Consider the following 26,768-nt stretch of genomic DNA (forward strand, 5'->3'; position numbering starts at 1 on the left):
TGTTTTTTACGGATAGGAAAAAAAACAGACTGGATTTTTGTTTAAATTTATTTTGGATATGGTTGGTTTTCAATGTATTGCTATAAATTTTATGTTTTTCTAGATATTATTATTATTATTTTAACACCTTTTGGATTCTGGATTTTCTTAGATGCTGAGCTAAATTCATGGCGTGATTTATTCTAACAAGTATTTTTGAGATGTTTGAAAAATTTGCCTATTATTGAGTTTTTTCTCCACCCCCCCCCCCCCCCCCATCCCTTTGTGATTTTTTTTCTTTTAAAAAAAAAAACTCAATTCTGTCAGGTTTGTTGAGCAATAAAAACCCTCGTGAATTTCTGATCGTATATGCTAGCCTGTGTTTAATGTAAAACAAAGAGATTGTTTTAGTTTTAGTGAGCAAAACTTGACTGGGATAAAACCGAATAGAAGGTTGATTTCTTGAGTGGAGATGAAACTGTTCGTGACTGTATTAAGTTAATATATATATATCTGATAAGATTTTCTTTCAAGGAAAGTAGGTTTTATGTTTCTCTTTCTGGATAAGATAAGATTTAGAAGGAAACCATCTATTCTCTTATGACAACTTACTGACAGATTTGAACAATTTATGGTAATTGGTATTTAACTAAAATTGATTGGTTGTTAAATGTCTTGACACTCAATATCTTGTTGTGGTGGTTAATTCATATATGATATCTGGGTGCAACGTAGGGTTAATTACCAATGGTCTTGAGACCATCTTCCAAATCTGAGGAAGCAATGGCTCGCCAAGGTTCGAAATCTATTCCACAACTATTTTTTATCTCTTTTATCCCACAATGGATAAGAAGTTCTTTGATCCTATATTGTACCTTTTCAAGGTTAGAAGTTAGAACCAAGATGGGAAATTCTCTATCATTATCAAAAGTTTTTACTTAATTCTTAAAAATTTATAATAATAATTTTTTTTCATAATAAATTCTCGTAATAAAATAAATATTACAATTTAAAATTCTGATATCTCTATATATCACTTATAAAATATAAAATGTTTAAGTTTGGTGACAATAAAATTACATACCTTTTATATTAATATGAAGGTTTAATAGGATAAACTAGAATATAATTAAAAATTAATGATTTTAATGTTGTTTTACTCTTAAAATAGTTTATATATCATATATGTTCAGATTTTTTTTTATTTTACAATTAAACAAGCTATATATATATGTTTTTTTAAAAAAACTAGTTATTTATAGTCATGCTTTAAATACAACTAGTTATTTTTAAGAGTTAAATATATTTATACATCCTTTCATGCTTTAAGAAAAACAAACATAAAGGACCTTAATAAATTGTGTTTCTTTCATCACGACCATGCTTATGATATTGAGAAATATCATACCTTAAAAACTAGATAGAAGTATTGATCGTTAGGGATGACATCTAATAATTTATAAGGAAGAAAATACAATTTAAAAAATAAAAAAATATTCTTATGATTCACTGTTCGTAATCAAATAATCCCTAAAAATTATACATTTATTTACATGAGAAAATATTTTAAACTTTTCAATAAAAACAATAATATTTCTCTATATCTCTATGAAAATCTCATGTCTTCAATGAATTCTCCATGTCTTCGACGAACATGATAATCTCCATGTCTTAAATGAATTCTCCATGTCTATAATTCCATATCTTTATGCCTTCAATGAAATATCAACATCTCTATGGACATTTCCCTACACAATGCTTTGATATTTTTTTCATGATCACAAATCATTTTCAATTTTATAAGCGAAAATGTTCTCCGCTCTAAAAGGAATAAGTAAGCTAATTGAACTATCATCTTATTTTTCCTGACATGCTAACAAAAAACATGAGAAAATAACATGATAGACATAAGATAATAAGTGTTTTCTCTCCCTCTTAATTCTAATGTTAATTCTTTTTAAAATGAATGTTTGAAAAGCTTAGGGATGGAATTAATGAAATTAAATTTTTTTTAAAATATTCAAACCATTCGAGTTAGCCCAAACAACCTGTCATTTCCAGATGTTCGAGCTAGAACAACCTGCTTTACATAGACCATTTAGATCAAGGTTGAAATGGTTTGCCTCATCCCTTCCTCTCCCAATATGACCTCAAAAAAGTATTGGAGCCTCAAGCTAGTACCAAGAAAATTCTCAACTACTAATATATAACTTAATACAGAATTATGATCTCTAATAAATTCAGTACGATGTTGCATTGACCTACACTTATACATAAATAATGGGCCACCTCTCCTTGTTAAAGGCTATTTCCTACCTACATGTTGCCTTAAAGGCTACTTGCCAAGAAACCACCTCTCCACTAATGATAGATCAAGACACCATAACTAATGACAAATATTAACCTTTTCACTAGTAATACAATAAAATACAATAATCAACAATTTAACTTTTTAGGTATTCTCCATTATTATACTAATCTCCACAAGGTAAGCTAATATAATCAGGTAAATACTTAAGCCCAACCGGTTTGAAGTTTTCACGATTTCATTACTGGTAAATATTTTTTTTCTTATTTTTTTAATTTTATCTCGATTGCATAAGTACTTAAAACTAAAACTGATTAAAAGAATAAATACTCATGAAAACACACACACACAAAAGAAAAAGAAAAGGAGATAGGTTAAGAAAGCAAACCTTGCTTAAGCTTGAAGTATTTGGCTTTTCTCCATAGTGTGTATCCTTAAGTTTCCAATGCTAATGCATGCTGGATAGTGATTTCTTTTTTTAAAAGGGATAACATATTTTTTAATGTCATTATTTATTTGATTTTCACAATTAGATTTATAATCTTTAGTTTTATTTAAATAAGTGTTTGATTTTTATTTATTTTTGAAAGGGATAACACAATTTTTTGATGGTCAAATGTTGATGTGTGCATTAAATGATAACATAAACATGAACACCTATGATAACATTTTAAATTTAGCTTCATTAATGAGATGTCACATAAGCTAAAAATAAAAGAAAAAACTCCATCCAAAATACAGTTGAAAATTTAAAAATAATAATTATTTAATATATAAATTAAAAGGAAAAAACATACACAAATATATAAAAGTTAATAGCTTAGATATAGGAGAAATTTCTTTTAGTTATAACCCATTTTCTAAAATCATTTGACATTTCACACTTTCCATTACCCGTATTTCCATTTTGTCCCTTATATATATATATATATAAACACAATTCTAACGCTCATTAAATGTCATCAGTATTCATATTATTACTTAAGGAATACAACACATAACTATTTTATTAACAAACATTTACTTAAACACTTTATTATGGAAAATAAAAAAATCAGATAGCTATTAAAATTAAATTAAAAATTAGACACTGAAATATAAAAATAAGATAGATTAGATATTCATAATCGCTTTATCCTTTTTCAAAATAACAAATTAAAATGCTAATGAGAGTAATATAGAAAGCAGATTAAAAAAATGCTATTAAAACCCCCCTTTTTTGGAAAAATATGTAGACATGTATATTTTGCTCAGGAAAGAATATTATGTCCTGAAAATAGTCATATCTCATGGGTGAACAATATGGAGAAAATTAAGACCATGCAAGCTTGCACAATGGTATGCATGATGATTGCACATCACCACTCACTTGGAAGATAAAAGAACGGGGAGAGGGAGAAAGAATATCTTGGTAGGGAGGCAGGCAGGCACCGAAAGGCAAAGAAAAGAAGGTAGCCAGGTAGTCTTATCTCTAATTAATTCCATTATTGTGATTTTTTAAAAATAAAAACACAAAAAGAGTTTAGCACCGAATTTTGTTTTATCAACCTAGGTTTGAGCAGATATATTCTCCACCCATTTTTCATGAAAGAAGTATGCAATATTCAGGATTAAATTATATACTTCTTTAATGCTCCTTCTAGGGCACCAAAGAAGGGTGGTTGGGCTGGTATGATAGACTAAACACAGAAAAAGAAGGTTTGGTAGCACATCTTGTAGTTTAGCAGTCTTGATCACGTAGGAGCTGGGAATCCATGCGGGTAAAGATTAATAATAAGAGAAGGACAAGAACCATAGGACCAAGATCGATGTGGAAAATGGAAGGTCGTTGTTGTTGTATGAACCGAAAAACGGGTTCGCATAAAACTTCATCGATCTTGTGAAACTTATCATTCAAGGGCTCTTGAAAGATTCCCACTTCTACATATCTTAATTGTTTCTTGCACTTTCCCCTTCATTTTCTAATTGTTTTCTGACCCTTTCCTGCCATTTCTTTGGTATCATCACGTTAAGCAAATAAAATAGCAAAATGGGAGGCAAATAGGGTTAGCTTTTCTTGATTATAATATGCATGGAAAGAGTAATTATTAAACTATCAACACTTGGCACATTAGGGTATTGATAATTTTATCATCAAATCAATGTCCAAATTATATTAATTGAACACATTCCTTTCCATCAATTGTGCTTTGAATATATATAATAGAAACCCTAATGTTTCTCATAATACGAAACAAGTGGCCAGCGTCTTCCCTTTTGAGTGCAAACTACTCCAAAAAATATACAAGGGCCCGTAGAAACACGTACACTCAGCAAAAAAGTACAGCCACATCGACGTGTGTCTGACTCAGCTCGGCATGTCAACTACGTTGGTGGCCATAACCATATCACAACACATGTTCTGTGATTAATTAAAAAATGGCCTCTCAAATGGATAAGGGATCAAGAAGAGAGTGAGGACATGGCTTAATGATGCATTAGTTGATAATGCATTGTCTCAAGTTACAAACTAAAGCAGGATTAATTTAAGTTAAGCTGTAAAAGGACCCCCTCGTTTAAATAATGAAAAGGGTCTTTCTTCAACTTGTTTCTTGTTTCAACCAAAAAAAAATAAAATTGTTTCTTGTTAATTAAGCAAATGTATCATAATTGAGCTGTTACATGGTTATGACATAATTCAAAGAAGGGAAAATTACTTTAAGCTTTTTAAGATTGGTTCCTGATTAATTCCATTTTTTTCTTTTACATTTAAAAAGGTGCACTCTGCATGATGATTCAATACCAGCTTATAAATTTTATAAACAAAACTAAAATTTCCACACCAACCACTAACCCATGGCATCTCATTGTTTATGTTCTTCTATCTTCAACCAAGATCCATCGCCCCCCCCCCTCCTTCATCTCCTCTCTCTTCAAAATTCCTCATCAGGTTGTTTCTCTCTCTCTTGCTTTATCATCGATGAGTGATGGTCTTACTTTTTCTCACTGTTTTATTGCTGTGTTCTATTGTCAAAGACTAGCTAGCTTTATCGCATGTGTCATCAAATGATGGTTTCTTAGATTTGTGATGCAACTCCAATGTGTTCTCCACCTCAAGGTTCATATAAAGAGTACATTCAGATCTTTTTCGTAAAATCCACTATCCTTGAATTGATTGTTAAAAAAAAAAAAATTCTTAGATTTGTGAGACTTGGAAGAAGAAAACATGTAATTTACCAGGGTACTTAATTTGGAGTTTTGACATTATGTCAATTATAATACCATAATATTTTAGAACTTTTTCATTGACTAAGTTTATGTGTACCTGACTTAGTATGTAAAGTATTGTTAAAAGCATACTTTTACTTAATCATTAACTGTATTAACAATGACATGTGTAGTGTAATTTGTTAAATGCATGAGGGAAAATAAAATCACAAACAAAATTTATAATGTTTAACTTATTAATTTTCTCTTAAAAAATCATTAGAGTTTGGCTTTGCATGATTAAGTAAAAAACAACGACGGTACTGGATTAAAGATAATAACTTTAACTTGCAGAATTACACCCTATACGTCATGAGTTATAGTTAAGGGAGGAATTAATGAATTTTAATTGCATGACCACTAACCTTGTAACCAAGTATTACTTCATGTCTTTGCCTTAAAGAGGTAATTAGACAGGTGTATCATCTCAATAGGATATAAAAAAAAGCTAGTTAAATCAACAAAAGTTAACCGGGGAGGGGAAAAAATTGTTAATTGTTAGAGGATTCACAGTTCATTGGAACTGTGTAATGACCAATTTACCCTTTCAAAAATTAGTTATTGGGTGTAATATGCTTTTTTTTACAAGATGTATTAATCATTATTAAATTGATCGAGAACAAATCTTCTTGTATTTTAAAAATATAGTGAAGTGATTTAAATTATCATTAAAAGCAAAACTTATTTAACAAGCATTCAAGGGTTTTTTCATATTCTTATCTTGGTTTTTAGTTATTATCAAGTTGACAAAGAAGAAATTTTTTATTTTAATAAATATAAGATATAATTTAAAAAACAAGGTTAGATAGTAATACAACACATAAGGTAATAGGTGGATGGCACACGTGATCTTCTAGCGATGCATGCAACATCTCTTAGCGTTCAAACATCAGCTTATATGATAGTGTTAGTAGCATTGAGGCGTCTCTTTTAGTATAGGGCAATGCATGACATTGTTTATATGATAGTGTGGAGCCAATAACCTTTTTTTTCTCTCTCTCTCTCTTTTATATGATAATGTGTCACCAACAACCACTTTTTTCTAGTTCTTTTTTCTCTCTCTTCCCTTTAAAATTCATGTTAACCATTCTAAATTTTAGAGTTATCCTCTCATTTATTGATATTTCAACTTTGATACATAACTTTTTATTTATAATTTTTATTTTTCGCTCTTTTGTTAAATTTTGATTTGTATTCAATTACAACCTAGAATCTATAGTTGTGATTTTTTTTTTAAAATATGATCCTCATTCTTTTGATTTTGATTATTTATTTTGAATTCTTTTATGAATTTTATTTTTATTTTTTATTTTCCCCTTCAATTAAAGATTCTAATTTATCCTCTCTCTCTTTTTTTTTCAAATTTAGTGATCATTCTCTTAATTGTTATTTTTTATTTTAGATTCTTTTGTATAATTAATTTTTTTTAATTTCATCACTTAACATTTAATTTGTTGGGAATTAGGTTTTATGGTTATGTTTTTGTAGACGTGGTGCTTTGTTTAGTGACTCGTGTCATGGGTTTGAAATATTAATATGGGTTGACATTGTTTTTTCATTTCATTCTTTGACATTATATAAATTGAAAAATTAGCTTTGTGACTTTCTTTGGTTTTCTTTCAATTAGGTTATGTCAATCTCATCATTGGCCAGTAAGTTTGACCAATTAACCTGGGTATTATATATATATATATATATATATATATATATATATTCAATTTCATCTTCAAAATAAACTTTATTTTTTTCTTTATTTTTTTTATTAAGTTATCTCATTCTTATAATGTAGCTCACAAGGTTTGATGTCCTTACCTAGGTTTACATGTGTTTTATTTTTTTTACTGTTTTTTTTACTGGTTTTTCTTTGCATTCATTATTTTACATTTGGATTGTTAGAAATTGATCATCTTTACTTTTTTTTAATTTTCTTTCTAAAAGGTTGATCCAACTTTATAACTTGGGTTATGAGTTTGTCATGCTAACTCAAGTTGACTCAAGATACTTTATTTTTTTATATATATATTTTTAATTTTATTATTTAACATTGATCAGTTATCTTTGAATTCATCTATGTAATGTTTTCTCTTTTGACAAGTGTTTTTTTCTCCTGGCCATCAATATCACCTTTTTCTTTTAAAATTCAATTCATTTATTATTGTTGCTTTTTCTGTTATATAAACAAATGAAACCATCTTATTGGATCCAGTAGAGTTTATAACTTGAGTCAAGAATTTTCCTTCTTTCTTTAAAATACACTAGCAATGCCTGAACATTGTTTTTTATGTTAAAAAAAAAATCTATTATACAATGAAGTGCAAGCCACCTATCTAGTGGTTATCTATATAACAAATTGTTGCTGGCTAACTTTTTTAATTTAACTACTTTTATTAACCAACTTGTTATAATTTAACATAACAACAATACTAATATAAAAATAAGCAATTAATAAGTTTTAGTAATTATCCCTATCCTAATATTACTTTGGGTATCAAGGTTATAATCTCATAATATTAGGCTAGGGATAATTACTAACACTTATTTCCTTACTAATCTTAATGCCTACACTTCATATTTATAATGGGGGCCAAACTATTTTTTTTATAAGAAGTGATGTTTAGATGTTAAAATATGATTAAAAAAAAGGACATAAAAAAATCAGTCATGACAAATCTATAACCACAGCAATCAAGGCCAAGCTAACTTGAGATATCTTATCAAATTCGTGGCCTATATCATAAAATTGGAATAACCTAATAAAAAAAATATAAAGCTTTTTTAAAAAAATTCATATTAACTTTTCAAACTTGTGACTAAAGTCATTAAATTTAAAGCATTCAATCTAGACAAATCATGAAATTCAATTCTCAATCAATCAAATATTAAAGGATAAAATTGAAAAAAAAATCAATTATATAAAAGAATTTAAAAAATAGCAATTAAAAGAATGAAGATTAAAATTAAAACACAAAATAAATTTTAAATTTGATTGAAGGGTGAAATTAAAAAGAAAAAATAATTTAGTAAAATGACCAAAAGAATCAAAAGAATGAGGGTCAAAATTATCATAAAAACAAAAACAATGTTTTGATTAAATGGTGAAATTGAAAAGAATAATAAATTTTACAAATGGGCCAAGAAAAAAAATTAGAAATCAAAATAATAAGGACTAAATTGAAAAATATATACGATTAATTTGAATTGAAGGATGAAATTGAAAACAAATAAGACTTCTACAAAATGATCAAGACCAAAAATAAGAAATGAAAAAAATAAAAATTGAAGTTGAAATACCAACAACCAAGAAGACCAAGTTGTAATTTTCAAGGAACGAGAGAAAAGAAAGGGGGAAATAAAATAGAAAAATCCACCAATAATTTATCAAACCACCAACTGAGACGAACGCCACACAAATAGAAAGAGGACATGTATGGTAATGCTTCAAAAAACACAATGAAAGTGTTGCACGCACCGCCTAAAGGGCACAAACACCTTTCGCGTGCCTCTAAGTGCGTCAAATGCCAAAGTGCTATTGAGCCGACTTTATAATTACGAAAATAAAAATCATGAAAATACCAAGAAGTCCCTTGACTCCATGTTTAAAATTTTTGCTTTTATGGGTATTTTCATTGCATCAATGTGCAATTTAATTATTTTTTTATATTTGATTAATATCAAATTGTTTATTAGTTGACATTAGAATAAATAAAAAAACCATTATAAAAATATTAAAACATCATTGCTTAGGTTTTATTTTATTTTATTTTTTGTTTTTAAAAATATTTTAGTTGTTTCATTTTATTTTTGATATGGGAAAAGACTCATTTATTTCTTGAGGATTTTATAATAATAAATAAATCTTATAAAAAAACTTTAATGCTCTCGGTGTTAAATTCTTTTAATGGTGTAAAAGAATCATTATAACACTTCTAGTGAATTGTACTTTTCTAAGACAAATTAGCTTTTTTTAGTTATAAACAGTGCGTTGCAATTAAACTTAATTGTTGGTACTATCTAATTAATTAATAGTCGTTTAATTTACTGGCAATGGGGGGCACAAAAAATTGTTTGATGCTTGGTCCATATTTGCTCACAAAACTTATCTCTGGTTTCTTGCGAGCAGGATGGCGGAAAAAGAGCAAGTTGTTTCAACATCATGGACATTTATAGCCCCAAGCCGCTGGTCAATTTAGCAAGGCTTAGGATTTGACAATAGGGAGAAGGAATCTAATTAAGAAAAGGGCCCACCTTCTTAGTGTTCATCCTCGAGTAATGTTGAGATTTTGATTATTATTACTTTTTCCCTTCATAATGCAAGTCTGTAGATGTCTCCACAATCCAGCCAGCAAAACGAAAATGACAAAGGACAAAAAAAACCATCATGTATTCGATTTAAGGTAATGAATTTTATAAGTTAATTTAATTAATTTGATTTTTTTTAATTTTTTTAATTAATATTATATTTAATTAAAGATTAGGTTTCATAATTTATTTTAGTTTATTTTTTATGAGGTTATTTTAACCTCGTGATCCAAGAATAATATTTAATAATTTAACCTGATTTGACTTGACTAATTTTTTGTTATTTATTTATTTCAATTTTTATAATTTTCATTGTTTAATAATGAGTTTGACATGATCAATTGATAATTAAGCTTTATAATTTATTTTAATTTGTTTTTATGGGGTTATTTTAGTCTCATAACCAAAATCATAAATTTAACAAATTCGCTTAGGTTGAATCAAGTTGTTTTTCTTTCAATGAGGTTATCTCGATCTCATCACCTACATCATAGGGTTGATGGATTGACTCTAATTTTTTTTTTTATGTTTGTTTTTTTAATGATTTATTTTTATAATATCATTCTTCAACACTAGGCTAATTAGAAATTGGACTTTATTATTTGTTTCAATTTATTTTATATGAAGTTGTCTCGATCTTATGACCCGAATCATGTTTTTGATAAGCTAACCCTATTTTTTAATTATTTTTTTTTAATTTTATCCTTTAATGTTGAGTTAATTAAGAATTAGATTTCATAATTTGTTTTGATTTTTTTCTACAAGATTATCATAATCTCATAACTCGGATCGTGGATTTGACAAGTTAACTTGGGTTAACATAAGTCAATTCAATATATTATTATTTTAATATTAAAAAAATATCATTTTAAAACTTGTTTTCAGTCAAACTATATTTTTATTGATACTCGAGATTACTCTGAAGTTATAAAGTCAATTAGGTGACATTGAATCAACTTTAACATGATTTAAGTTTTTTTTACTAGTGTGGCATAATTTAAGTTTTTTTACTAAAAAAATATATTAATAATATCTAAATATTTTTTTATTTTTAAAAAAAATTTAACCTAGTTTATAATGAATCGGGAGTCAAGAATCCAGGAGAAGAAACTAAAAGTAATCCCATTTTTACTTTGTATTTAATATACATCCAAACTCATTGTCGTTGTGGGTTGAAAAGTACAATGACGATCTTGCCCTTATTTACAAAGCACATATTACTTTTAAAGCCCTACGTATTAAAAAATAATGGAATGGCGGGGAGGGGCTCTTTCAGTCTTTTCATTTCATGTGGGCAATCGAATTACCGAGATGTCCTTGCATTGAAATTGTCTTTGCCCTTGGTCAAGGGTTTTTTTGATCTTTCCCTCTTTTTTTTTTAATATATAATTATCAAGTCCAATCAGGGCACTTTAGTGTGAATCTGTGTATATATATTATTAATTTATTTAAAAAGTCAATGCTTTCGTGCTGTTTGTACAGAACACTAGGTAATGTTCGACGACCAAGCTCCGGCTTCCACTACAACATAACCTCTGTTGTTGGGCGGCGCATGTGGCAAAAATATGTTGGGTTTTGTACTGGTAGTCGTTTTTTTTTCTTTCTCCTTTTTTTAAAGAAATAAACAATACACAGATTAAGAGAAAAATAAAACTCATGACTCATCAAAATCGATAATGATATATTCACCTATAATTTCTCTCTCATATATATATATATATATATATATATATATATATATATATATTAAAAAAATAGATATAAAATAAAAGGACATCACTAGCTATTTACTGGACACCATAAAATCTGCCCGTACTTAAATGATCACATTCGTGTTGTCTAGGAGAGTCCATGTTGCAATTGCAAAACCTACCAATTCTCCCTTTTGGTCCTTCCAAATTAACATCGAAACAAGTCAAACATCAAACAAATACGAGGGAGAGGCATGCGGCACTACCTTTGCCTACCATCGTACTGTCCAAAAAGTCACTCTAATGGCAGTAGCTGCGAAATGTCACCATAGACATCACGTCTTTGAAAGAATTGTGAGATTTTTGTTCAAAACCAATGAATTCTTTAAAATCTTTTGTGCTTTTCTTTTTCAAAGTGACAAGAGAACAGAGGAGCATGAAAAGAAAGGTCTGGACTGCTACTTTCACTTATCCAAGTTGTCTTTTTATGAGTCGAAGTACCCTTGCATTTGCGAAGATCTTGAGGGCGACAATTATGGTGAGTGGTGGATGGGCTGGGCAAGAAGACAATGCAGATCATCATCACTTGGAGCAACTTTACTTGTGCGGATCTTGATGCCGACATTACCGGTAGTTTGAAGGGTTGGTAGGCCATCGGTAAGCAACTGGCACAGCATCTTTTGTATGCTAAGAGCAGTGCGCAGCCAATCAATGCAAAAAAAGTTACTGGCAACGAGGTGCAACAGGTGGTTTTTATTTGGACATATACGCAGAGTTTTTAAATCCGGTTTGGTGGTCCATCCGATAGTAAATCTAGCTCACAGGTTTTACTCCGGTAGCAAGCCTAGCTCGCAGATTTTACTCGGATTGTCGAGTTTTGACTGGATCACTTAAATTAATTTTATTTTTTATATAAATTTAAATAATATTGTTTTAATTAAAAAATTAAACATGTTAAACAGATTAACCCACTAAATAAACTAATTTTTTAACTGATTTCAACTTTGAGTTAGCTGAATTTTAAATCGACCTGCTATGCCTGACCGGTTTTCAAAACTACACCAAAACTGAGTTTTTTTAAAAAAAAATTATCTTATTCATCACATGTGCCAGTGCCACACCTACAATCGCCCAATAAATTTAAGTAAATACACTACGAGTTTTGCTAACATCCGCGAGCTGAAGACTGGGAGAGCAGCCGAATCCATCGATTATGGTCCAATTCCAGTTCCTTAGGGACCTTAGCTACGTCTCAGCCCAAAATATCAAAGTACTTAAATAGGCCCATTTAAAACTAAAATGTTCGAGCGAGATTCACTCGATAATAAAATTTCTAAAATAATCACCGTAACGAAGACATGCTATAGCAATTACTAGCCGATTAACCCTTCTATGCCGTGTCGTGGGTGAGATTCTAAGTTAATTTTTAATGAAAAATAATTATAGTATTGAAAATGAATTTTCTTGTATAATAGAAAATTTTAATTGAGACTTAGAAAGTTATTGTATATGTTTAATGAAAAATACATGAAATAACAGGTCGTTAAAATAGTTATAAACACTAAGAGGAATTCAAAATAGAAAAATCAAATGACATGCACTTAATGATTTTTTTTATCTCATGATGCAAGGCGTTTGTCGAAGTTTTCTTCTATTTAATATATATACGTTATAACATCTTAAAAACACCCACAACTTATCAAAAATTATCTCTCTCTCTCTCCCTCCCTCCTAATTAAGCCGATCCCCAAAAATGATCCCAGCCAATCACCTCTTTCCTTTTTTAGTCAACTAAAAATTTATATAATTATTAATTTTATAACTTGTAAGATTAATTAAGTTATATATAAATTAATCTGAATATTTATATTAATAAAAAAAATTTATAATTTTGTTAAATTTTATAATTTTTTTAATGAATAAGAGCCCTAAAATCCATCCCCGTCTTTGTTCTCAATAAAAAAAATAGAGAGAGAGCACGTGATTGTAAAACTTTTTAAGTTTCCATTACTTATTATACAATCGTTAAAGATGAAAATAATTTCCAGTAAATTCTTATGTTAAAGATGAATTTATAAGAGACTAAAATGCAAAACTAATAGAGTGTGGTATCTAAACAAAACAAATCCAAATTAAAATAAAGAGTAACATTGAGGTACCAAAGTGTAGATTTAAGCTCATCTGAACAGGAAAAATCAAAAGGGCTGTATTTTTGTCGATATCAGTTTCGGTCCTTATTCTCCTAATTTTGTTTTTCACAATAATCTCAAAACTTCCAATGAAAAAATGGCACAGTATTCAACCCCTAGATAATTTACAGCACGTAGGAAAAGAGTTACATGCAATCGACAGAGAAAAAGAATCTAGAGCAACAAAAAATGGAATGTCAAGGACCAAATTGAAAAAAGATTAAGTTAGAGGACAAAAAAAGTAGCAAGAGAAAACATTGAGGTGCCAAGGATTAAATTATGCACGGTGAAAGGATGAGCAGTAACGGGCGCAACAATAAGACATTGATCTACAATGCCAATATTCTAGTTAAAATCGTCGGTTCCAATGTATTAAAATAAAATAAAAAAATTATTAAACCCTTACAGTGGAGACTCATTCAGACGAAGAAGGGAAACGATGCCTTCTGCTACAAGACCAAGAACTGCCAAGTTATGATTCCTAGGCCATAAAGGTGAAATTGCTGGTGCTTGGAAATAAAATTCTTGTTCACAACTCGTACCTAACGCACCTCCAATGTGTGCTGAATACTGTGCTTCACGATAAGACTTTGTACCCAGCTGGTCAACAGCTTTGCGAAAGTAATCTTTGATAGCACTCTCATATGCCGTGACACACCACCTTAGAGCTTCCTCAATTTGGTCATGCTTTGAGTACTTCTCTTGCAACTTTGGGATTTCTCCAAGAGTCTCTGTGGCATTTTCTATGCAGAGATCAAGAATGATGTAGGCTAGCTGTTTGACTTTGGTAGCTTTAATGGAACGAGGGTCTGATCTGAGAATTGCCACGCATTCTTCATAGCCTACGATTATTGCGCAGGATTTCTGTATTAGATCATGTTCTTTCTCCTGCACTGCTGCACAACCTTGGCTTGCTGAGATGAGAATTAGTAGGAGTGCGAGGAATAAAGAAGAGCTCATTTTGCTAACGAGAGTGAGTTTGGTTTGATATGGTATGATATGCCTGCGATATCTAATGCTTCCATTTACATTTTCTAGATTCTGCGACTTTATACACCACAAATACAGTTGTATGGGCCATGGATCACAACCAACCACATGCAGAGCTTTAACTTTTGCATTAAATTTCTATCTCTTGATTTGCTGCTACTGTAGAACTGTTGGCAAGGTCATCAGCATTTGTAGTTTTCTACCTGCACACAACCTTTTTCTTTTTTCTTGACAGCTAAATCAAGCCTACTATTTAATAATTTTCTGTTAGTTACCTAAATTTAGGTAGCCTTAACGCACCACTTCACCTCCCATGGTTCGTAACTTCTCCAAATTCCTAGTATTCAGCCCTGTAGAGAGCAGTTTTTTTTGTTTTTTTCCTGGAACTGTAGGGAGAGAGCACCAGTGACTGCATAATCCCAAAGCACTGTTTAGAAACACGGTTCGCTCTGTGTTTCATAAAAAATTATATTTTTTTATTAGAAACTAATATTTTTTATATTTTTAATTATTTTAATATAATACACTGATTTTAAAAACTAAAAAATATTATTTTAATATATTTTAATATAAAAAGTAACCACAGCAACCATACTGAAAAAAATACAAAATGACAGGAGACTTTTTGGCGTCCTTTTACGGTGCTCTGATTGCTGCGACACAGAAATTTATTACACATGACTTTGGCAGATGGAACCGATTATTTAGATCACCAAAATCGTTTAAGCATTGAAGAAGTGCTCATAGCATTTACTATTAAAGGAGAATCAACCGAGCCCCCATTTGAACATCTAATTTGGAGGTCACGCATTTAAAACCACGTGATAGACAAGTCGAGATTTGAACAGCTGGGAGAGGCTAGCCCTTGTACGGTCAAAACTCAAAAGCTCCATTCCACGCCTTAAGTTAAAAGGAAGAATAAAAAGAGAGGGAAGTTATCAATAAAGAAGCTTCACATCTGCTCTCAGGTTCCCATGCCGGATACAGCTTTCACCCTGTCTCCTTGAGGTGGTGATAAAACTTGGTAAGCTTCATTAACCAACTCAAATATAGAGCAAAAATAAATGCAAAATAATCGTGTACAGAATAAGAGTTTTATTCATTGATTGCTAATGTGAAACTATTGCAACTGAAAAAACAGAGAGAGAGAGAAGCTTGATGCTGGCCTGAGATATTAGCGACAGGTTTATCATGTCCATATTCTCGTCTGTTAAAGGTATAAGGGTCCAAAAATTTTAAACTCCTTTAAACAGAGTAATCTCTCCAAGGCTTCTTGAATGGCTGATGTGGCTGCTTCATGGTATGAACCCGAGTTCAGTTATGTTTTCGCTGATACAAATTATGAAAGTAAACCAATCCGAGTTATCCCCATCTCCCAAAAATCTCAAAGTTTCCAACAAAATAGTTTGCAGTATATGTAATTTGTTCAACAATGTCATCGGTGAAATTTATGAGTCTAGTCAATATAAAACCAATGAGGAAACGGGGATCATAATGGTGAAGAGAAAAATGACTACCAATATGGGCGACCATTAAAATATGATCCATCTCATGTTGGTGGTTGCCATGTCCCTGGCTTGAAGGTTGAACCAGATCCAGTTGGTTCTGAATGCCTACAAAAAAATATTTAAGAAATAGGTGTATGAGCGTCACTGTGGTGGCAATCATTTGAAAGAAAGAATCATGAAAGCAATGGAAATTTTAACACATTGCATAGTATTGACATTCATTTGTATATATTAAACATATTTCATAGGCAGTTCCCAAAACTTTGGCATCTTACCATACCTCATGGATGCAACCTTCAACAAATAGTCAGTTGTGATCAAGCTAACCCAAGATATATATGACTATTAGATTAATGTGCATTACAGATATGTGTGCTTACTCTGACAAAGGTTCTTTTGCTTTCTGTGCCCCTGCTTCCTCTTCTCTGCAAAATTTAATATGGCATGAAAACAAAACCAGGTCTACTTTCAAGAATGTAATTGCAGGTAATATTAATCAATTGCCAGAAATACTTCAAGGAACAGTACAACAGAAGCTTCAAAGTACAAGATATAATGATACTGTACAAGCTTGAATGATTTATCAGAAGCACAGCAAGTTCTCACAATTAACTAAAACAGTATAAACTCGGGTGGTCAATAAGGTTGTCAGTTTCAAACCATCACAAATACATGCATGATGCATGGGTGCAAAGTGGGAGCACCAAATCTTGGAGCAGACCCAAGAAGGTAACATCATTGGTTGAAGGAGCTAAAGGAACAAATTGAGTTGAGCGGTGTTGGTTTAGAAAAAGAAATCATAGCCAGCACAGGACCATTAAGATGAGAGAATTTGTCTTTCGACTAGCAACATAATGTGTGATCTCCGACCTCACAATCAAGGTAAGCAGTAAAATTAAATTATATCAAAAGCCAAAGATAACTGACCCCCTTCCTCTATCAACTGCATCTGATTCTTCCTCGTTACCTTTGAGAGCAAGCACCATAATGCCAAATCATGATTAGCACAGAAGTCAGCGGAGTAAAAAAGTATGCGCGTGAACATGCTTGTTATATTAAAAGTCAGTTGGCATGACATAACAAAACCTTTGGAAAATCCTTCACATGCAATGACATGTTTTGCTGTCAAGAAATACAATTCTCTAGTAATATTTCAGTGAAAGAATGTAATACCTTCAGTAGGAAATTGGTGAATGAAACTTTTCAAGTCTGGACCTCCAGTTTTACCTGTAGAAATGGTAGATGAATATGAACAATTACATAAGTATGATGATGCTGTTAAAAGAAGTAGAGTTGGCCTTTAGCAACTTACCAGTGCTCTTGGCTTTGTGACAACTGCTTTCTTTGGCTCTCCTTTCCTCTTCTTCTTGCTTGAGAACTTTGGCAGTCAAACAAAAAACATTTATTAAGATACTTGACAAAGCTAATAAAGTCATGTGAAGTGGTGCGGAAAATGAAAATGTTATCTCAATAGTCAACTTGTTTAGAGCAAAGGCCTTCAAGAACGAAGCAAAAATTATTTTGTCAAATTATGTAGAAGATAGGAAAAGAAAAGAAACAGTGAAAGATATCAAGGGTCCTCAACAAACCATTTATATAACATATAGATATACAGTGTCATGAAGAGACTGCATTCAACAAACAAGTATTTGCTATGTAGTTAAAATTAAGGGTTAACGTAATGATTTGAGGGCTAGTTTAGTTTTGCTTAGGGTGCTGTGAGCAGTATGGGGGTTGTGGTAATGTAGTTGCTGAGGTTGGATACAATAAGCAATATTATAGTCAACAAGCCAACAATAAAACTCATCAATGATATTATTAACCAGAAAATAGAAATAGGAAGAAACATAAATATCTATATAATTTTACAAGTGACTTACGTGCCACATTTTGCTTCACAAGTTCACGCCTTGCCTCCAACTCCATCTGTTCCTAAAGAAAATCGAGTATATTTACAGTAGAATAACACATTTCCAACATTGTAGCTCACTGAAATGAAAAACAGTAACACACTTAATCCTCCCATGTTTCTTTTCAAAACTGAATTGTCCAACCACAAAAATAGATATTCAAAAAGGCACAACACAATAATGATGCATGTAACTCGTCATTGTTAACTTGTAAAGAGAGACCGGGAAAGGCATGATGAAATCAATTCAGCCTCTGAAATAGTGCTCTTAATTTTTCATCAAGTTACTTAAGGGTAGAAAGAAGATACCTTAAATTTATTTGAAAACCATGAAGACCAAATTCACTATATGGAATTCATCTTTAAAATTCGAAAACACATTTGGTACAGCACAAAAATATAGAATGTTCCTGATTCTCTGAAAGAATGTATTCTAAATCCAAACAATGCTTTGAGTTTCTAGTGGTTTTTAAAATAAAAATCACTGGAGACCCATTGGGATGATACTGCCCCAAACAAGAGTAGAATCAATTCCCAGTTACTTAGGATGACACCAAGAGTTGTGTGGCGTGATGAATACATCATTCAAACTTTTTATAATAGCAATCATTGAATTGTCAAGAGGTGAGGAAGTGAACAAACCTGAACAATAGTTTTCGTGACATACAAAATTCCAAACTCATTGTCTAACATAAAAACCATAAATCACACACGCATACTGTTAAATATGTTTCAGCTGGAGAGGAGTTTTTCTTCTAGCTCCCATTTTTCTTTATGGCATATGCGAAGGAAAAGGATAGTGTCTATAATATACCTCAGGAGTTGGAGCCCTTTTACGCTGTCCGTTCAGCCAGCATATCCATTCAACTACAACGGCCAAATTATAGACAACATTTAGTGTAAGGAATAAACCATGCAGAAGAAGCAAGTTGCACAGCAAGTCCCTTCAGCATGTCTACATGTTGAAATAACATCTATTTTAACAATCATGCTTGGACTCGACCGCTGATTAGAGAAAACCAATTGATCAGAAAAGGTTCATTGAAAACTAATGATACTCAGAAACTTAGTACACAGTGTTGTGGTAAGGCATAATGGAATGCAACATTGTAACAGAGAGGGGAAGTTTTCCAAACTTCAAAATTGTACCTGATATTGAGGTTGGATCCCCCTCCCCTTTGAATATTACGCATCTTTTCTCTTTCACTGAAACATCAACAAATATACAAACTGATAAGAAGTTCAAGGAGGAAAAAATCTTACAGGAAGGAGAGAGACCCACTTACTGATACCATCGATCTCTTCTGTTCTGGTGAAATAGCGGTTCCCTACTTTGTCTACACCCACCAAAGTTCGGTTGCTCAGGTAGCCAGCAATCCGTGCCAACAGCTTTGACATCTCTTTCTTTCCTTTTTTCTACTCTTTTCTTGTTTTACTTGTTACTAGACACGCAACCTGAATCCTGATAAATTTCAAATTTCAATTTGCTTGGATGAAAGGATATCAATAATTCAATACTTAACAATCAAGTTTTGCTAACATTTGGCCTCCTATGATTCTGTAGTTTGCAATTATCCATAATTAAAAAAGAAACAAACCATACGAGCATACCAGTAAAAAAAACAGTTGAAGTTTTTGAGCATTTGTGTTAGGAGGTGAATAGCTAAATTAAGAACTGTAAATACGTTTTGAAGCGAGGAGTTATGTGTGAGAAGAAGGAATGGTCGTGGAAATGATCGTAGGTGGAGATTTGCGGTAGCGTGAGAGACTGAGGAGTGGTTGCGGCGGAGAGAGATCTGCGGTGAAAGCGGTGGTTTTGATGTTGGCTTCTAGGCAGCTTTTGATTACCGTCGAGACAGAAAACGGAAGCGGTGAGGAGGGCTATTTTCGAGAAAGAGACGAGAGAGACAGGGATGAGGTTAATGAATCGAAGGAAACTTAAAATATGAGTTGGTTTTTGGTAACTACAAATCAGTCCCCAATCTATACGATTATTGAAATCTCAATCAGTCCCCGTGATTTATTAAATTCATTTTTATGGATAGATATAATAATCCATCTATCGATCTGTGAAAACAGAGGAAGTTAGCATTATCGAATATGATGGTGACAACTCAGCACTGCTTGTATGGAAATTTTTACACAATTATTATTAAAATTAAAATTAAAAGAAACTTTAAAACATGTGGAAATTTTTTTGTTAATATCTTTGGTGAATTCACATTGTTTTTTTTTTATTTTTCCCCTCTCAACCAAAAAATATAAGTTAGCAATAAGAGGTTTTTTTATTTTTTTTAAAAGTCACATGTATCTTTTAAAAATCATTAGGGGCATAGAGGTCCTTTTTGTTTTTTCAAAAGTAGAATTATTAAAATGACCTTTCATGCCAAAAAAGAAGCATTTATCCGGGGCCTCTTGAGGTCATTTTCTTTCTTATTTTTTTTAAAATAGAATTATTAAAATAACCTTTTGTGCAAAAAAAAAAAACTTTTACATTTGTGTGGTCATTTTCTTTTTTAATGAGCATTATGAAGACACTTAAATGACCTCGGGATCAAGTAGTTCTAAAACTTTTATTAATGAGTACTTTTGTCTTTGTGTTTAAGTTTTTTTTTTTGTTATATTCGAGTTGATTCCTGGTATTTTTGTTTTTTAACATTAAAAAATATTTAAAAAATTATTAATAAATGACATATATACACTAGAGAGTAGATACCGTCCGCAAGCAATATGTGCAACAATACCCAGCCAACAAATATTTTTTTATTGTATTATTGAAACCATTATTGTTTTTTTAACCCTTTTTTTGTCAATGTTTATAATTTTAATAATAAAATAATTAAAATTTTATCTCTTTAAAAATAATTTTTTAAATTTAATTTTTTTCTACTCCACAACTACATACAACCCTCTTTGATACTCTCAAAAACTTTTTTAATAAAGACATTCTTCACCCTACAAATTGATCATAGATTATCAAAACACTACCCTTAAAAAACTTTCAACTTTCAACTGTTTTGGATTTCTTTTTATTCCTACTCAGGTATTTTTATACCCTTTTAAAAAACAAGATTAATTCTAATTAGGATTTATAGTTATCCCTTCTATTAAATGTGTTTTTTACTAATCAAATTTATATTCTCACCCTTACAGAATATAATAATATCTTAATCACTAAATTTTTCTATACACAGTGAATATATATGAGATGAATGGTTTGTATCTTTACTATCGTTATTTTATTTCATGGCTAAGTTTATGGACTTTATGTTACTAAATCCATATAAGTAAAATTGTATGTTAGAAACTATTGCGGGGTGCACGAGCGTATGGTAATGGTGGAGGCTCTTGTCATGCCTCCTAATAAGGAGTATTATGTGTTGGAAAGGGTTTTGAATTTAATCATAAAATTATAATTAGTGTTCAAGAGTTGCCACCTAATATTATGGTTATTAAGAACCTATGGTCTGCGTGAGTCTGAGTAAGGGACTAGTTGTACAAGGGAAAGACGCATCACCCCCAGTGCACCCTATCAAAGGTAAATTGTATTGTTGTTTGATTATTTTTTCTAAGTCGGGTTTCTATTCGTTGGTCTTTTCTAATATTCAAGGCAAATTTCTCTTCATAAGAGAGTCTCTACCTTATCGGGTTAAATCCTGATCGTTTCAAAGTCTGAATTTTAGCATCACATTTATTTACACATTGTATCTTTAATAAATGAAGGTGTAATTTATCATGTAATTTTTCTCCCCACAAATATCAAAGTCTACATCAGGATTCTAAAAAAATTAAAAAATATTTTTGACATGTTGGCCAAATTCTAATGGATTATCATAAACTAGTTACGATATCCATTTTTGGATTTTTTTAAACATGAAAAAAATGCAATTTTTGTTTTTGTTTTTTTAATGAAAAATATACTTGGAAAAATTTTAGGATTTGGCTGTGCGCAACAAAATATTTTTTTTCTTTTTGAAAATACTTTGAATTTTTTTTGAAATATTTTAGAGAAAACCAGGTATTTTAATACTAGATTTGTATTTTACAGTGTAAATATATAATCTGATATCATGCAAAATGAATAAAAAATATTTGAGAAAATTATAAATTTTTTAAAATGATTTTTTGAATTTTTTTTATTTTTTATATAATATTATAATATAATATATATTATATAATATTAAATATGTGGGCTAGGCTAGCCTAGCTAATTGGGCCAGCCTCAACCTAAGGAAAAGGAGGGCCAACATCAGCCTAGAATATTTTTTCATCTCTTTTGGGGTGGGTCGGACCTAGCCCATACATATGATCTGAGCCGAATCAGGTCTGACCCATCTTCCATATTAATTATTTCTGCAGAAATGAGAACAATTACTATTCATGTTCTACATGCAACCAAACGGTTGTAGAAGTTGTAGGTGGGCAAAGGAGAAGACTGCCGTCAGTGTTGGTCACGGATGTGACCAAAAGGTTGAGCGAATGGCCCAGGTGGAGTCGCTGCGAGGAATAGTGGAAGAGTAGGCAGTCGGTGGCAAAAGAAGCAAAAGAAGAAGAAGAACACGGATGGGACTGCAAAGAGAAGAGAGAAAGGTTCACGATGACTCTCGGTGGTCGGTTGGAGGCTTCCTGTGGTGGAGATAATGGTGGAAAGACCAATGATAAGGGTGGTGGTGGTTGAAAGCCACGGCGGAGAGAAAAAGAAGAGAGAAGACAGTGCAGAAACCGGAAAAGCTGGTTTTTTGGCTTACTTTGGACTCCATTTTTCCCTCTTTCAGGTCATGAAATCCTCCTTTATTTATAGGCAGTGGAAGAGGGCAATCTTGTCTACACATGGGAATAAATTTCAGCCTTTGATTCTATTGGGAAGGATCTGAACCATTGGCTCAAAGTAGACATGGTGCACTGTTAAACTATAGTTGCAGGCTGCCTAAGGTGGCCTCTTTGGAGTGGTGCCATGTCCATTTATGTGTCAGTGAGCCGATGATGACCATACCTAGAAGTAGAGGGATGTCCAGTGATCAGTTTCGTGCACGGTTTGGCAAATTTGATGGATGTTAAGTGCATTAAATGCACCTACAAAGGAGATGACCAAATCAGTTTTTTTTCTAAAAAATAAAGAAGATAATAAATAGTGATCAGACGACGTGTCGTCTACTACTTCTTTTTCTTTCTTTTTTTTTAACTCAAAATGGTGATGTTTTAGGTTTTAAATAGGGATTTTTTTGAAGTTCAAAGTAGTCCTTCAACTTTCGCTTTTATGCAATTATACCCCTAATTGACCTAAACTTTTGATTTAATGCAATTACACCCTTGCCGAATTTCAATTGGAACCCTGGATTTACGCGCCTTTTGCACACTAGTTCCTAGTCTCGGATTGTTGCAATTTAACCCCTAATTGACCATTAAACTTTTGATTTCTTCAATTTAGTCCTTGGTTTTTGTCAATTAGGCCCATATAGTCCAGCGCCTTTTGTAAATTGGTCCCTAGCTATGAATTTCTTTAATTTAACCCGTAATTGACCCCAAAACTTTAATTTTCTTACAATTTGGCCCTTAATTTCAATCAAATAACTTGGTAAAAATTAAATTTGGTCTCTTAAAATTCCAATCTTCTCAATTAAGCCCAAATTAGGCCCCCGAACTTAATGTTTTACCAATTAAGCCCCAAATAAAATTAATTTGACCCATTTAAAGTATAATCAAGTCCTTGCACTTAATTAAATCCTTTAAATGGATCCAAATTAACTCTTAAACATAATTAAAATTTAATTTGACCCATGATTATATCAAATTGGCCTATTTAAAATTCAATTATGTCATTGGGCTCAATTTTTATGCAAATTTGTCTAATAATCATTTAATTTGACCTTGAATTTGTATTTTTTTCTCCATTTTTTGGCATAATGGAGTACAATTATCCTTGAATCTCCTCCAAAAATTGCAGCTTGATTTCCTGGTCTGCTTTCTCTACGTTGCCAATCTTTATTTTATTTTATTTTTATTTTTATTTTGAAAATAAATAAATAAATAATTTTTTAGAGAATAACCCAGAATTTAGTCATGATAGAAACATAAATGAAAAATACATTTCTTCTCTGGTGTTTACCTTCTCAGCAAAATATCTTTGTATATATTTATTCCCTGTACAAAATCTTCATACCAAAAAAAACTTGAATATATAACTCTTCATTAATACTACTAGTTGGCTTTTTTATTAATTAAAAAAAAAAACATTTTGAGGTAGCAAGTTTATATGTCAATAATATTATATTTAAAATATTTATATTTTATAAAATAATTAAGCTATATATAACTACATGATATAATAAAAAATAATTTGCAATTGCACTTTTTATATCTCGGTCTTTTATTCTTTTATTGGAAGTGATAAAACAGTTACATTCAATATTATATACATGTTAGATAATCTTAACAAAAAAATTAAAACTTTTATAATTTATTTTTTAGTTTATGTTATATAATATAGCTAAATATCATAAAAAATTTAATTAATTTTTTACAATATTATCAAATATAAAAAATAATTTATTTTTTTAAATATTTATATTTTATAAAAATCACTTTTAAAAAAATATTTTTCATAAAAAAATGCTGAAAAGGCATGCATTTAAGTGCCCTCTTGTGGTCTAGTTAAAAGAAAACAGAGAAGCTATTTTTACCCCTTGGTTAATGCTGGGACTTTCAAATTTAGGATGATTAATCGGACAACTAATTAAATCATAGAATGATAAGTTATTATTGCCTCTCTAGGATTCGATTTATATAAGAATTTATTGCTACTAATTTCCAATCACTTTTTATTTATGATTTAATAATTCCCAATTAAAAACATTCAGTGTTCTTTTTTAGAAAATTTTTAACTTCCAGTATATTTGATGCACGTGAATGAACGTTAATCACCGTGTGCGTAGGCAATAATTAACAGGGAAAACCACCCTTCTGCCTCTTACGTTTGTAGAAAATGATGGTTTCACCCTTTATGTTTCAAATTTGGTCAACCAACACCTAAATTGGCTTTGGCAGTTGGCACTAATCAATAACTACCATCAAATTTAGGTGTTGAAAAGAGACCTAATTGCACTTTTATAAATACAGGGACTGAATTAAAGTATTTACAATGAATTCTAAGTGCATCTCTCAAAAGAAAAAAGAAAAAAAAAACTACTATTTTGAGCCCACGCCGCCACCCCCACCCCATGCCAACTATCAAATTATCAAAAAGCCAAAATATTTAAATAATCTTCTAGGTTAAATTTTTTTAATAGCCTTTTTTAAAAAAAATTAAAAATATTAATATTAAAAATATAGATAAGTTGTTAAAATATTATTTTATTGAAATGCATATAAAAAAACTATAATTATACTATTAAAATAATTAAAACTCAACATAATAAATATTTACCAAAAAAGGATAATTTCTCCTAATTAATATATAGTATTATACATAATCATGAAAATTGAAAAGTTACTTTATTTGTCTGTTTGCTGGAAAGTAGTTTTATTTTAAAAAATAAATTATTTTTTAATATTTAATATTATAGTAAAAAATAAGTTATAAAATACTTTTTAATACTTGATTATGTCATATAAAAGAATATGAAAAATAACTTATTAATATTTTTTAAGTTTATTAAAATAAAAAGGAACAAATCTTACAGATTAAAAAGTTGAATGGGAATGAAATGGAAAAAAAAATCATAAATTATTTCAAATAAAATAAAAAATAATTAAAATAATAAATATCAAACCTAACAAATAAAAAAATTAAAATATGAAAAAATTAAAATAATAATAATTACATTTCATAAATTATTTCAAATAAAATAAATAACAATTAAAAAAAACCAAATTTGATAAATAAAAAATTTCTATTGAAAAATGATAAGGAAAAAACAAATAACAATTATAAAAATGAGAACTAGAGTTAATATAAAATTAAAATTCTAAGGGATGAAATTAAAAAAATATTCAAAATATATATATATAACAATCAAAAGTTTAATAACTAAATTTGAAATAATTAGCAAATAATATGATATTTCTAAATTTTTCTCAATATTAGAAAAATGTTTTTTCCAAAAAAAAAATACCTTTTTAAAAATCAAATAATTTTTTTTAACAAGAAAGTGTGTTCTGTTAACTAATTTTTTTAATAATAAATAAATTTTAAAAATTATTTTTTATCAAACAAACACACCCAAGGTTGGATATAAAAAGAATTGTCATGAAAACTCTCTATCAAAACATAACATAAGCACAATTCCCATCTGAAATCCGAATATATATACCATGCAATAATATTTTACTTTGCCACTGCAAACTCTTCTAACTCACTAAATTGTCCCTAGTCTCTAAAGCTTCACAAATTATATAATTAATCTGGGATGCTTACAAGTTGTTTTTTAAAATAATTTTAAATTAAAAATATATCAAAATAAAATATATTTTTTTTATTTTTCAAAATTAATATATTAAAATTAATTTAAAAATATATAAAAAATTATTATTATTTAAAAAAAAATTCCAGGTAACCTCCTTTAGATTATACTCCCAAGCATAGCAAAATTAGGCACCACCAGACACACTCTTTTATAAAATAAAAATAAAAATACAACCCAGCCCATAACT

The 26,768-nt window shown here is 30.2% G+C and overlaps 2 protein-coding genes across 7 annotated transcripts; both read right to left on the reverse strand.

Moving 5' to 3' along the window:
* Nucleotides 1-14,114: 14,114 nt before the first annotated feature.
* Nucleotides 14,115-14,672, reverse strand: LOC105129126 (cell wall / vacuolar inhibitor of fructosidase 2-like). The gene has a single exon (XM_011031069.1). The coding sequence runs from the start codon at nucleotides 14,670-14,672 to the stop codon at nucleotides 14,115-14,117; it is 558 nt and encodes a 185-aa protein (XP_011029371.1).
* A 657-nt stretch (nucleotides 14,673-15,329) lies between these two features.
* On the reverse strand, nucleotides 15,330-20,065 carry LOC105129006 (mimitin, mitochondrial-like). Of its 6 annotated transcripts, none has more exons than XM_011030890.1 (11): nucleotides 19,731-20,064; nucleotides 19,406-19,581; nucleotides 19,269-19,349; nucleotides 18,934-18,986; nucleotides 18,091-18,142; nucleotides 17,523-17,588; nucleotides 17,384-17,437; nucleotides 17,138-17,177; nucleotides 16,591-16,635; nucleotides 16,220-16,315; nucleotides 15,330-15,697 (listed from the first exon to the last, which is right to left on the reverse strand). In XM_011030890.1, the coding sequence occupies exons 2-10, from the start codon at nucleotides 19,515-19,517 to the stop codon at nucleotides 16,252-16,254; spliced, it is 567 nt and encodes a 188-aa protein (XP_011029192.1). In that variant the 5' UTR covers nucleotides 19,518-19,581; nucleotides 19,731-20,064; the 3' UTR covers nucleotides 15,330-15,697; nucleotides 16,220-16,251. The 6 variants fall into 6 exon arrangements, with proteins under 6 accessions (XP_011029192.1, XP_011029191.1, XP_011029188.1 ...); XM_011030889.1 differs by lacking the exon at nucleotides 15,330-15,697 and adding an exon at nucleotides 15,781-16,031; XM_011030886.1 differs by lacking the exon at nucleotides 15,330-15,697 and having other exon boundaries at nucleotides 15,781-16,326; nucleotides 19,269-19,325; nucleotides 19,731-20,065.
* Nucleotides 20,066-26,768: the final 6,703 nt, after the last annotated feature.

Source organism: Populus euphratica, unplaced genomic scaffold (assembly GCF_000495115.2).
Source record: "Populus euphratica unplaced genomic scaffold, PopEup_1.0 scaffold48.1, whole genome shotgun sequence".
Lineage (NCBI taxonomy): Eukaryota > Viridiplantae > Streptophyta > Magnoliopsida > Malpighiales > Salicaceae > Populus > Populus euphratica.